The following is a 14118-nucleotide window of genomic DNA, read 5'->3' as shown; positions in this document are numbered from 1 at the left end:
ATGTACAATTCTGCTGATTTAGGAAACTATGAATGGGTCAAACATCTCAGACAAGAGTATGGGATGATGGGGGTTATTTTTTCACCCATGCACAAATAAGGTTACAGAACTTCTGCTACACTTAAAACTGCTGTCTCGGTCACTTCATAATTCTTCCGTATTCTTCCCCTCAAAAGGAGTTCACCTGGGTTGAAGTCAGCGGGATTTTGAAAGCCCCTATTTATTGAAAAAAGTACTTCTGCGGCACAATTGAGTGTTCCGAGTCTTCTAAATTGTGGCCTGGGTCTTGGCGTCTACAGAACTTGCCGGTGAACCAAACAGAATAGTGTTCTCGCTCCTGGCCCCCTATGCTGCCTTGTTAACCTCCTGCATTGCCTTTTGCAAGCATAGCGATCCCAGGCTCTGCAATTTTACAATAGCCACCTGCTTCGCCCTCACTGCATGCCTTGCTCTGGCAATCCAAGACAGCTGAGCCAGCTATTTGCTTCACAAGCAATTTGAGCGCTCTGTCAATGTTTTGTTTTTTCTTTCAGGCTGTGCTTGTTTGAAGTACAACCTGAGATACAGAGTAGAGTACAGAGTAAAGAAACAAAGTAATGTGAATAATTAGTATTAAGACCCTACATCATGACACAGAAAAGTAGTTCCTAAAGGACTTGAAATGCAAATCCATGCAATGCAGTATGGTGAAGAGGAGTAAAAGAAAATTGTGATATGTCTGTGTGGTGCTTATGAATATTCTTGGTCTAGACATATTCTGTTCCTTGTTGGATTTAAAAAGCAAGCATAGTCTGGGCACTGCAACTCGAGGGAATGATACAATAAAGAATAGATATTAAAGAATAGGACTCTGAACTTCAGACAGGGAACATTGGTTTAAGTTTATCACTGCTGTGAATTTATGCCAGTAAGGCGTACAAATACACACAGTACCAACACACAAATCACTTTTTAATGGACATTCTTATTGGTTTATGTGGGTGGAACTATATTATCTTCCTCCTCTCTATACAGAAGCAGAAGTACTTCATTCCTTCATACACTTAGGCTGCGTTTACACAGGCAATTTCTGATATTTTTCCACTATTGGTCTTTTGACCAATCAGATCAGATCGTTTGGCAATAATTGTTTAAACTCAGCCTTTGTTTTCTGAGGAATTTTCTCATTCCTTATTATGAATATGCACTATTCAAACTATACTCTTCTTGAGTGTCAGAAGACTGCAAAGTGTAGAAAGTTAAGCATGCAACCTAAGCTATATACTATAGGCTTCTTCTGGCTATGGGTGAAAAGAGAATCCTACGTGGTCACTTTTACAGAGCGAGAGCACCCTGCACCACTCCTTACAAACGGAAATTATGGATTTTGTTTATGGCTTTTTTCCGTCACAGTAGAGAGACTTTCTATTTTCCACTCTTACTATCAAGTTGAGCACATCAGCACAACTCTGTATGTGAGGATAGCGAGAGAAATGGCTGTTCACAGTAAAATGGGAATATATGGATACCTTAACTTCCTTATTCACGACTGAATCTGCAGTGAAGAAAATTGACACAGCCTTACCACGTGATAATAGCATACGATTGTGCTGCCTAAGTAAAATGAGGTATGTGCTTTTGTTTGGGTGCCTACATGGGAAGGCAATTATTTTAATTTAATTCCCCACTATTGAAACTATAGCTAATTGCTCCAGCTGACATGTAATGGATATAGATTAGAATGACAAACATATGGTTCTCCATCTATAGAGTATGGAGACTTGGCTGACATATTGGCTGGTGCAATCAACTAAAAATTTTTGAGGATCTATGTCTTATTACGTGCTGTTATGTCCTGGGGGAATATGCAAAATGTCCTGCTGTAAATACAGGCAAATAATATTGATAAAAGTCACATTGTCCTAGAGAGATTTACACAGTCTTCAAAACGTCACACCTGGGTAAGCCTACACGAAACACAGCATTTATTTTAAGTGACTCTAAAATCCCTGATGGGAAAAATGAATGGAGGAAAAACAATTGGAACCATTTCCCTGTTTGACCGCTAGGTTTTATGGGTATTATGACTCATACTGTGGTACTCTATACTATACATGGTATCAAAACTACACTATGACTCCTGCCCCATTTGATCTGCTTCTCTTTAAATCATTTATCACCCTTCATCTCCTACCCTTTCCCAATTCCAATTTCAAATCAGACAACCTTAATTCAAACACCCATATCGCATATGACTTAAGTCATCTCTGAATTAATCAAAACAGAGGGAGAAAGAGATTGAAGGGGAAAAAAGTACAATATGCAAACTAGGCCCCTCATTCATTGGACAAGTAGATTCCGGGTACGAACATCATTATGCTAGCGGTTCGCCTTTCATGCAAATTACTTTCTCTCTTTAAGCCCGGGAAGTTCATTGCTAATAGCATTTCCCATCAAGTCCGCACCCCATCCAAATGCTAATATCTCTGCCACTGGATCCTTCACCTCACAGCGCTGACGCTTCATGACTGTGGCAATTACAACAATGTTACTTTTCCCCCTTTATGGAATTAGCCATTATCTCCTCCTGGAGCAAGCTACCAGAAACAGCTGCTAACCAATCTCCTAGCACAGGCCACTGGAGCTCAAATGAACTAAATGAACAGTCACTTTATATGTATCACTGGATTAGTAGTGTCTTCATCTGGTGATTAGTTTATGTATCTATGTATCTATTGCGGCTGTGTGTGGCTGTAGCGTCTCGACAAGAGGTATACAAGGTGGGATAGAGAATCTCTAAAGATCCTAGCTACGCCGACAGATTGTACTCAGATTTGAATTTTTGGTGGTATCAAGCCCCAAATAAAGTACCTGGCAGAGGAATTTCCCAAATAAATCTTACCGTGCAAATACAGACATACTGTATTCTCCAAGGGAGATCCAGAACCATGTCAGAGATACGTAGAGTATTTTTGGAACAAGGCAGAAAGAAAATGGTATCTCTATGGCTTTTTGTGTTATGTATTATGTATTGTTCTTTAACCTTGTAAAAGTACACTAGCCTTACACTGTCCTCAAACTATACCCACCACCCTGCCCCCTAAGGTAAAAGCTCATCCTTGCATCCCAGCTCAGTAGACTACATGAATAAGACATGAGGCCTCCAAAAGAAGTTGCGTTGTGAAACACAACTTCGACAATGTTTGAATTTGGCTGGTTGTGCTGGTCATAGACATTCTAGAGAAAAGGTGTAAAGCACCCCCCAAAACAAGTTTGGGGTGAATATTCTCATTCAGGTAGAAATTGGCAGGTCTGTTGAGGATTTGTATAGATGGGGATGTGAAAGTGTGTGTATACCTGGGTCTCTGCATGAGTGAGTGAGAGAGCGATACTCTCATCTGCCTTGACCAGAGAGCGTCACTTTACTGCAACACAGGAAGGGCTTTTTGCTGCGGCAGATGCGGCATCGCTCACCTTCAAACCGGTGATGGGATACAAGGAGGGGTAGGTATAGCTAGGGACAAAGTGAAATGGAATGGTAATATACATGCTAATGCCTTGGCATTGGAGCTGAGAGGCACAGGTTCAGTGAAGCAGATGCAGTGACACTCATTTCCTTCACCGGTCTCTCTCTGTCTGTCTGTGTGTGTGTGTGTGTGTGTGTGTGTGTGTGTGTGTGTGTGTGTGTGTGTGTGTGTGTGTGTGTGTGTGTGTGTGTGTGTGTGTGTGTGTGTGTGTGTGTGTGTGTGTGTGTGTGTGTGTGTGTGTGTGCGTGTGCGTGTGCATGTGTACATGTTATTGTGTTTCTACACACATACATAAACACACACACACACAGACATAGTGTAAACAGGGGAGAGGCTGCTGAGAATCTGCCACCTTTCCTTTTCAATGGGCCCCTGGGGACCATGCCAGGGGCTTTTTGTTCGTCTCGGTGGTGGTGATAAGGAAGAGAGGACAAGGCGCTTCAGAGAGAATATACAGAGCCGGCACTTTTCTATTGGTGGAGAGCTGTTGTGTAATTGTGGGGGATAATGGAGCACACCTCATTCAGAGTGCCAAGGCATTTTAGAGCCATTTCTCCATTCAGAGCATAGCAAGTCTCTGCTTTAGAGAGATAGGTCTACAAGTACAATGTATTTTTGAGTCCGGGGCTAGTGAGAATTTACGTTTGAATAGGATGTTGTGTGTAATCAAGATATACATTTGCTTTTTATATGTACAGTATGTGGTAGTGGTTATGATTGTGGTATCAGCAGATAACTTTAGATTTGGGAGCAATTTTTGCTGTCAGTATTCAAAGTAAACAAACATGAATTTGCACATCCTTATCTCAAGTAACTGTAAGTATTACAAAGTTACAACCAAATATAGGAATCTCATTTATTTAGGTTACAGTAAAACTATTAGAAAATCTAAAGTATGATATTTCATGAAAAATATGATGAAATTAGCTACATATATTTGAGCCATATCTGTTGTTTCATCAGTTTTAAACCTGATTCAAAGAGTCATACCTTTCTCTCCAGTTAAGTGAATATTAAAGCAGGAGCAGATAAGTAAAATGAAATCTGAATTGAATAGTACTCAGCTTTCTATTAGAACACCAAGAGCCAGAAATAGAAAACGACTTCGCATAACTCAACCAGCATCTTCATTATCGTGTCAGGAAACTCTATGAAAATGTGTTAATTGACTTAGAAAATCCGTATTTGGCTATATCGCTAATGGAATAAGATCAATTAAGTCAGTAAATTCAACATGAGTGGAATACTGTGGCAAACCTGAGATTAAACTACGTGTACAATAAAGTGTGAGAAAAAGAAAACAAAGAGGACAGACAGACAGACAGAGACACAAAGAAAGTCTAGCTTACCTGGTTAGTTGAGGAAACTGAGAGTTAAAGGAAGAGGAGTTAGCATTTCGGTTGTGGAGAAAGCAGCACCTACCACGTAAAACAGTGAGTCTCGTAGATGCAGTCAGCTCTCCAACAGTGTTGGAGGCGACACACTCATATATGGCTTCGTCTCGGGGTGTACGCAAGGGCTGAATTCTCAACACCGAGCCAGAGCCGTCATCGAAATCAATCACCTGCAGGTGCGAGAAACAAGATATGTTAAAGGAGTTTTTTTGTTCACAATCGGTAACGGAAGTTTGCGCAGAGTAATTACAACCGCTCCTGCAGCAGAGTATAAACACATTTGGCCTACAAAACTGATGGTGACAAACACACTGTGCTTCCCATCAGAAAACTATGAAAGCTGCAATGGCTAGTATACCCTAACATCAGCTCCTTATTTGAGTGAGTGTTTGGGAGTATATCGCTCTTTTCTCAATTGTCTAAACAGTCCATCCACCCTTCTCCTCTTCCCCTGAAAGATGTGTCCAGGTGAAAGCCAGCCTGAACAAGCTTCCACCAAATTGTTTCCCCTGTTATGTCTTTCAATTAAGAACAGGTGAAGGGGAGGAGACAAGGAGAGGATGGATTTTCAAGCAATGGATATAGAACCCACGTGTGTATCGCATTGTATGTGTTTGAGGAAAAGATACCATATCTGTAGCATGTAGATAATGACATCATTGTGACTCTTGAGCATGTTTTGTATGGCTAGTTATGCTGTTGTTTGTGCTTATGATTGGCTACCCACTGGTATAGTTATTACCAGAGCAGTTGTGTTCAGAGAGCCATTATTAGTTATATCCATGTTATTCTTATCTAGTGATGTACTGGAAGATTAAACATAATATACACGACATGGCCAAAAGTATGTGGACTCTTGCTTCCATTCAGCCACATGAGCATTAGTGAGGTCGGGCACTGATGTTGGGCGATTAAGCCTGGCTCGCAGTCGGTTTTCCAATTCATCCCAAAGGTGTTCGATGGGGTTGAGGTCAGCGCTCTGTGCAGTCGACAAACCATTTCTGTATCGACCTCGCTTTGTGCACAGGGGCATTGTCATGCTGAATCAGGAAAGGGCCTTCCCCAAACTGTTGCCACAAAGGTGCAAGCACAGAATAGTCTAGAATGTAATTGTATGCTGTAGCATTAAGATTTCCCTTCACTGGAACTAAGGGGCCTAGCCCGAAACATGAAAAACAGCCCCAGACCATTATTCCTCCTCCACCAAACTTTACAGTTGGCACTATGCATTCGGGCAGGTAGCGTTCTCCTGGCATCCGTCAAACCCAGATTGGTCCAGATGGTGAAGCGTGATTCATCACTCCAGAGAACGCGTTTGCACTGCTCCAGAGTCCAATGGTGGCAAACTTTACACCACTCCAGCCGACGCTTGGCATTGCGTATGGTGATCTTAGGCTTGTGTGCGGCTGCTCGGCCATGGAAACCCATTTCATGAAGCTCCCGATGAACAGTTCTTGTGCTGACGTTGCTTCCAGAGGCAGTTTGGAACTCGGTAGTGAGTGTTGCAACTGAGGACTGACGATTTTTACGCTCTACGCGCTTCAGCACTCGGCGTTCCCGTTCTGTGAACTTGTGTGGCCTAACACTTTGCGGCTGAGCCGTTGTTGCTCATAGATGTTTCCACTTCACAATAACAGCACTTACAGTTGACCAGGGCAGCTCTAGCAGAAATGTGACTAATTGACTTGTTGGAAAGGTGCCATCCTATGACGGTGCCACGTTTAAATTCATTGAGCTCTTCAGTATGGGCCATTCTACTGTTAATGTTGATCTATGGAGATCGCATGGCTGTGTGCTCGATTTGATACACCTGTCAGCAATGGGTGTGACGGAAATAGCCAAATCTACTAATTTGAAGGATACCTTTGGCCATGTATTGTAAGTTCAAAGATGGCTCACAGCTCTCTGACATCAACTTTGGATCCAAAATATAAGTTGATCTTGTGTATTAATTATTGGAAAGATAATCAAAGTGGCCAACTAACTTTAAGAATGGGAAAGTATTTATTGGCCAGCCAGAACAAATAATTTGGATTTTTATGTGTGTTTTATATTTGATGTACATTTTGGTTCGCCCCACTCTTAAAGTTAACACACTACTTATATATTTCAATGGGACAGAACAATAACAAACAATTATACGTGGTTTGATAAACAGTAACGAACAATTGTCATCACCATGACGTGATAGTAGTACAAAAAGACATGACCAATTGTTTTGGACAGACGACACATAAAATGTTTACAAACGGGTGTTTTGTAGCTTTTACAGCTATCGTTCCATGCTGTATACTCACTGTTTTTAGAAAGCCCTGTATCATAACTCATTTTTAAGCAATCTTTGGTAGGTTTTAAAAAAAAGAGTTGACTGTTAAGAACCTCTGCTTCATACACACACGTGCACAAACACACACGGAGAAAGGCCGGCCCCGACACTCATTGATACAGTTCAGAGCATATCATTTCACATGTTAGTTGAACAAAACACCTTGACGGTTCAGTGGCCAAGCGACAAGGGCACATTTGGGCAATCATTGCAAGAGCGCGTGATGATGGTAAGTAAAAGTGCTCCCTTTCCCATTTCAAACTCAAAGAGAAAGAAAATGGGGTTGAAAAAGTCTCAGTGTTTCTGTAAAGGGAAATTACCTTTGTTAGGGATGAGGAGGCGGCCGCGTGAGTGAGTGGGGGAATAAGGGCGGCGGCAGTGGCAAGCAAGCCTCACGGCGGCAATGGGAGAGTTAGCGAGCTAGCGCGTTAGCATTCACCACGTGCAGCGGCACAAATTTGATGAACTGTGATAAGATTCGATTCCTGCCCGATGTGTGAGACGCCAAAGACTCTCCAAACCCAGATAAGCCATTACTGCTGAGTAGAAGCATGGCACGGAGAGAGGAAGGTGTTTGTTCATATCACACTATGATACACTCCGAAAAGGAATGACACAGACATTTATAGAAATCTTATCAGTGTTTGGAGATGATGTGTTATTTGTCATGGCGATTAAAAAGAAGGACAAATCAAAGCTTGCAGCCAAACAAAACAGCGCGGGGGACATGCATTTAGATAAAGACGCCATGAAGCAAAAGACCTTTGAACCACAGAGCTACTACTCTCTCGTTTTGCATAAGGCAGCCAAATGCAGCATGATGCTAATATAGGTATATGGGTCACCATTTCTTCCCCCTTATCTTTCTTTCACTCCCCATCTTTCTTTCTGTATTTCTTTAATTACAAATATGTCCCAGATCGCTGTGTACTTGCTCATTAAAACTCATGCATGTTAGATGGCTGGGACAGCTTGATTTTTAAAGCCTGCTCATGCGTGGTGGCAAATGCGGGCGTGTGATTTTGGAGAGCGGGGGGATGGATTATGTGTTAGGGGTTGGAGGGGGACGGGAGGGGGGGATGGGGTACCAAAAGCACTGTTGAGCATTCCCATTTTTGTCGAGCATTTTACATCAGAACAATAGACCTAATACCTCAAATCTCTGGTTGCTGACTTTCTTCCCCTTCTTGTTCCAAACGATCTTGGGGCGTGGGTCTCCCGTCGCTTGGCAGATGAATGATGCCACACCTCCTTGCACGCCCGTTTGGTCATTGGGGGTTCTCAAAAACTTTGGTGGTGCTGGAGCGAGAGGGAGGGAGAGAGAGAGAGAGAGAGGACATAAATAGTTAGCGAGGGTGCTAAGCGTTGCAGAGAGCAAGTGATTTATCTTCCTTATGAACGCACCCACACCAGAAAGTCACAAAGTTGCAGATTTCAGCACTTGCATGTTATCACTAAGAGGATTGTCTTTGGAGGTCAAGCCAGACTCCGTTTGGAGACTGCATTGCCTTCTCAATGTGAGTGGAAACATAAGATTAGGTACTTGTATAAGGATGCAATCAAGAGAAGTAGGAATACATATATAATCATTGTAGTAAATAAACAGTAGTGTTGTAAATCAAGTCATCAGTTTAGGGTACAATACAGTTTAGGCACTACATGTTAGAACCACCTTTGACAGCGATTACAGCTGTGAGTCTTTCTGGTTAAGTCTCTAATCACCTGGATTGTGCAACATTTGCCCATTATTCTTTTCAAAATTCTTCAAGCTCTGACAAATTGGTTTTTGTGTTAGGCCTACTGCTGATAGGTAGCTCTCTCTGCTCTCTCCCTCCCCTCTGTCTGTCCTTGATTGCAGGAGTGGAGTCTGGTGTGCGGGAGTCAGGGTTCCAGCTGCAGCTCATTCACCATAATCACCTCAGCCTTTAAGACCCGGTCAAACTTACCACTCATCGTCAGATCATAGTCAAGACGACCATATATTTGGAACCTGACTCCTGCCTCCGCTTCACTCCTGCCACCACCATCCTGCTCTCCATTACCGGACCTCTCTTTGGACTCACCACGGACACTAGGACATTACGGTACCACACCTGCCCTGATCTGGATCTGTTACCCTCCCTGTACCTGGACTTGCTCTTCCCATATATTTGGAAACCTGGACTTTGAACATTGTAAATAAACCTGTTAAAACTTCTCTGGCTTGGTGTACTTGTCTGCATTTGGGTTCTTATCCAGTTAAATCATAACAGTATGATCTGACCAACATGAACCCAGCAGACAGTAGCTCGGATACCACCCCAGAGTGCACTCAAATTTGGACTGCCATAGCCAATCAGGGCATTTTACTTGGCCAACATGATAACCTGTTTAAAACGATTTCTGAGGACAGTCAGGTGCTGCTTAATCAGGTTCAAATACTCTCCAATCAAGTATCTGCCCTTACTACCCCTTCAGCCCAGATCAGAGAGCCTTTTGTTCCTGCTCCAGAGCGCTATGACGGGAACATGGGAACCTGTGGCGATTTTTTTGACTCAATGCTCGTTAGTGTTTGAACAACAGCCCTCACCTACGCCTCAGAAAGAGCCCGTATTGCCTACCTTATCAACTCTACTAGCGGTTCCGCTCGTGCCTGGGGATCCGCGGTCTGGGAGAGTCAGTCGGACATTTGCAACGCTACGTTGCCTTTACCACGGAGATGAGGAAGGTTTTGACCACCCCGTACGAGGCAAGGAGGCTGCGAAACGGCTGTTTTCTCTTCGGCAGGGGGCTCGTAGTGTGGCGGAGATGGCAGTGGAGTTTCGGACTTTAGCAGCAGTGAGTGGTTGGAATGACGAGGCATTACAAGGAGTGTTCATCAATGCTTTGTCTGAGACCTTAAAAGATGAATTGGTGTCATATGATGAATCGCCTACGCTGGATAATCTTATTTCACTCACTATCAGGTTGGATAATCGGATTCGGGAGCGCCGCCGGGAGAGGAGTGTTAGTTCCAAGCAACCTGTCTGTCATCAACAAACTCCTCCCTGCATCGTCCCTACGGAGAGAGCCGTGTCTTCCCGAGTCGATACGAGGAGCACTGAACCCGAAGCCATGGAGGTGGGTCGTGCACGGTTGTCCTCAGAGGAGCGTGCACGTCGTATTCAGGCTCGGGTCTGCCTGTATTGTGGAGAAGCTGGTCATTTCGTTCCTTCCTGCCCAGTTCGTCCGGGAAAAGGGCCGGCTCATCATTAATGGGAGAAGTTTTGGTGAGCCGAGCAGCGGATTCTTCCTCTTCTCCCCGCATTCTGCTCCAGGCATCCCTCCAGTGGCAGTCCCAGAATTTCTCTGTTAGTGCGCTGATTGACTCTGGTGCCGACGAAAGCTTTTTGGATAGAGAGTGGGCTCAACAAATGGATTTGGAGACTGTTCCTATGGACTGTCCGCTGCAGGCTAAGGGTCTAAATGGACAATTGTTGACCCGCATTACCCATCAGACTGTTCCTGTTTGTCTTAGAGTGTCGGGAAATATAATATAATATAATAAAATATAATATAATATAATATAATATAATAATATAATATAATATAATATATAATATAATATGCCATTTAGCAGACGCTTTTATCCAAAGCGACTTACAGTCATGCGTGCATACATTTTTTTTTGTGTATGGGTGGTCCCGGGGATCGAACCCACTACCTTGGCGTTACAAGCGCCGTGCTCTACCAGCTGAGCTACAGAGGACCACAATCATCAGGAGAACATTCAATTCCATATTATCGACTGCCCACAGACTCCCCTGGTCCTTGGTATCCCCTGGCTCATAAAACACAATCCACACATTGATTGGGTGACAGGTAGCATTGTTTCATGGAGCACATTTTGTCATGTGAATTGTTTGTGTTCTGCTCAGACTCCTGCCAGTACTGTGCCTCAACCTCCACTGGAGTCCATGGATCTTTCTGCTGTTCCTGACGTGTATCATGACCTGGCATCCGTTTTCTGCAAACACAGAGCTACTTCTCTTCCTCCTCACCGGCCTTACGACTGCGCCATTGACCTCCAGCCAGGAGCCCCGCTCCCCAGCAGTCGCCTGTACAATCTCTCCCGGCCGGAGACGGAGGCTATGGAGAACTACATTCGGGACTCCTTGGCGGCAGGTATTATGCGTCCTTCCTCGTCACCTGTAGGAGCGGGATTCTTTTTGTTGCTAAGAAGGATAAGACCCTCAGACCCTGTATTGATTACCGTGGACTTAACAACATCACCATTAAGAACAAGTATTCTCTGCCTTTGATTAATTCTGCTTTTCCCCTCCTTCATGGTGCTACCATCTTTACGAAACTGGATCTACGAAATGCGTATCACCTGGTGCGCATTCGTAAGGGTGATGAATGGAAGACTGCCTTCAACACACCCTTGGGACATTTTGAGTATCTGGTTATGCCTTTTGGGTTGTCTAATGCCCCTGCTGTTTTTCAGGCACTAGTCAATGATGTCCTTCGGGACATGTTGAATCGGTTTGTTTTTGTCTATCTGGATGATATCTTGATTTTCTCAGAGTCCTCCCAGGAACATGAACTGCATGTGCGCCAGGTGTTGCAAAGGTTGTTGGAGAACAAACTGTTTGTGAAGATGGAGAAATGTGAATTTCATGTGTCTGAGACCTCTTTTTTGGGTTACATCATAGCTCAGGGGGAGTTGCGGATGGACCCAGCTAAGATCTCTGCTGTCACGGACTGGCCAGCTCCCTCTACCCGCAAACAACTTCAACGATTCCTGGGGTTTGCGAACTTCTATAGGAGGTTCATCAAGGACTACAGCCGCATTGCGGCGCCACTCACCGCTCTCACCTCCATCTCACGACCGTTCGCTTGGAATGAAGGGGCCGAATCAGCGTTCGAAGAACTGAAACATCGCTTCGCCTCGGCTCCCATTCTGATGCAGCCGGACCCCGACCGCCAGTTTGTCGTGGAGGTGGATGCATCCGACACTGGGGTAGGTGCAGTGTTGTCACAACGTTCTCCTGAAGATAACAAACTGCATCCCTGTGCTTTTCTCTCAAGGAAACTTTCTCAGGCAGAGAGGAATTATGATGTTGGAAATCGTGAACTGCTCGCCGTTAAGCTGGCTCTCGAGGAGTGGCGACATTGGTTGGAGGGGGCGGAACAACCCTTCATCGTTTGGACGGATCATAAGAATCTGGCTTACCTCCAGTCAGCGAAGCAGCTCAACCCCCGTCAAGCCAGGTGGGCACTATTTTTTGGGAGATTCAATTTTTCTCTGTCTTACCGTCCTGGGTCACGCAACGTCAAGCCTGACGCCCTGTCTCGTGTTCATTCGGCTGTTGATACTGGTAGTAACCCTGAACCCATTTTGCCTCCTACCTGCAGTATTGCAGTCATCACATGTGACATCGAGGGGATTGTTAGACAGGCTCAACATCATCAAGCTGACCCTGGGAGGGGTCCTCCCTAACCGGATGTTTGTCCCTGAGTCTGCTCGCTCCCAGGTACTTCAGTGGGCTCACTCGTCTCCCCTTACCTGTCACCCTGGAGTTTCGCGGGACCCTTGACTTTGTGCGACGGAAGTTCTGGTGGGCCACGATGGGAGGCGGACACTCGAGCCTTCATTGCTGCTTGTACGGTATGTGCACGAAGTAAAAACTCCACCCAGGCCAGCGCTGGTCATCTACGACCTCTACCTATACCCAGCCGGCCCTGGTCGCATATCGCTATGGATTTTGTCACTGGACTTCCCCCTCGTCTGGTAAGACTGTCATTCTTACGGTGATTGATCGCTTTTCTAAGTTCGCTCATTTTTTGGCCCTACCTAAACTGCCCACTGCCAGAGAGACGGCTGATATTTTGGTTGAACATGTGTTCCGCTCTCATGGTCTACCCACGGATATTGTCTCTGACAGGGGTCCCCAGTTTGTCTCCCAGGTGTGGAAAGCTTTCTGTAAAGCTTTGGGCATTACATCCAGCCTGTCCTCTGGATATCACCCCCAGACCAACGGGCAAGCCGAGAGAGCGAACCAGGAGATGGAGACCGCTCTTCGCTGTGTCACTGGGTCTAACCCTGGGTCATGGAGCTCCATGCTCCCCTGGGTGGAATATGCTCATAACACCTTGACTAACGCTTCCTCTGGTTTGTCTCCTTTTCTGTGTGCTCTGGGTTATCAACCTCCCCTGTTCCCTTCCCAAGAGAGGGAACTTGCGGTACCCTCGGTGCAGTCCCACATGCGCCGCTGCTTCAAGGTCTGGAGGAAGGCCAGGGTAGCTCTGTCCCGAGCTTCGCGTACATGCAGAGGCAAGCCAACCGTCACCGGTCCCAGGCTCCCGGTTACTCTCCTGGTCAAGAGGTATGGCTGAAGTCACGGGACCTTCCATTGAAGGTGGAGTCTAAGAAGATGGCGCCTCGTTTTATAGGACCGTTCAAGATACTGTCTATTGTTAACCCCTGCGCGGTCAAGCTACAGCTTCCTGCCTCCCTACGGGTTCATTCCACCTTTCATGTTTCCCAGATTAAGCCTGTGTCGGTTAGCCCTTTGTGCCCGCCCTCTCGTCCCCTCCTCCGCCCAGGATCGTGGGTGGGGGTCCGGTCTACACTGTCCGGCGACTTCTGGATGTTCGCCGCCGAGGTCGTGGTTTCCAGTACCTGGTGGATTGGGAGGGTTATGGTCCCGAGGAACGTTCCTGGGTGCCCAGGAGCTTCATTGTGGATCCTGCTCTGGTCCGAGAGTTTCATAGGTTACATCCCGATAAACCCCGTCGGCCGCCAGGTGGCGTCCGTAGAGGGGGTACTGTTAGGCCTACTGCTGATAGGTAGCTCTCTCTGCTCTCTCCCCTCCCTCTGTCTGTCCTTGATTGCAGGAGTGGAGTCTGGTGTGCGGGAGTCAGGGTTCCA

The 14118-nt window shown here is 45.4% G+C and overlaps 1 protein-coding gene across 43 annotated transcripts in view; it reads right to left on the bottom strand.

The window, feature by feature from the left end:
• Window positions 1–14118, bottom strand: part of LOC121554718 (receptor-type tyrosine-protein phosphatase delta-like) — a 597272-nt gene that overhangs the window by 105919 nt on the left and 477235 nt on the right. For all 43 annotated transcript variants that reach the window (XM_045211917.1, XM_045211930.1, XM_041868419.2 and 40 more), the window contains 2 exons: window positions 8380–8525; window positions 4929–5070 (listed from right to left, as the gene is read on the bottom strand). In XM_045211917.1, coding sequence (XP_045067852.1) covers window positions 4929–5070; window positions 8380–8525 — 288 coding nt within the window. The remainder of the gene's footprint in view (window positions 1–4928; window positions 5071–8379; window positions 8526–14118) is intronic.

This window comes from Coregonus clupeaformis, chromosome 39 (assembly GCF_020615455.1).
Source record: "Coregonus clupeaformis isolate EN_2021a chromosome 39, ASM2061545v1, whole genome shotgun sequence".
Classification (NCBI taxonomy): Eukaryota; Metazoa; Chordata; class Actinopteri; order Salmoniformes; family Salmonidae; genus Coregonus; species Coregonus clupeaformis.
The sequence above is the reverse complement of the archived record's forward strand: the minus strand, read 5'-3'. Positions and strand labels throughout refer to the sequence as shown.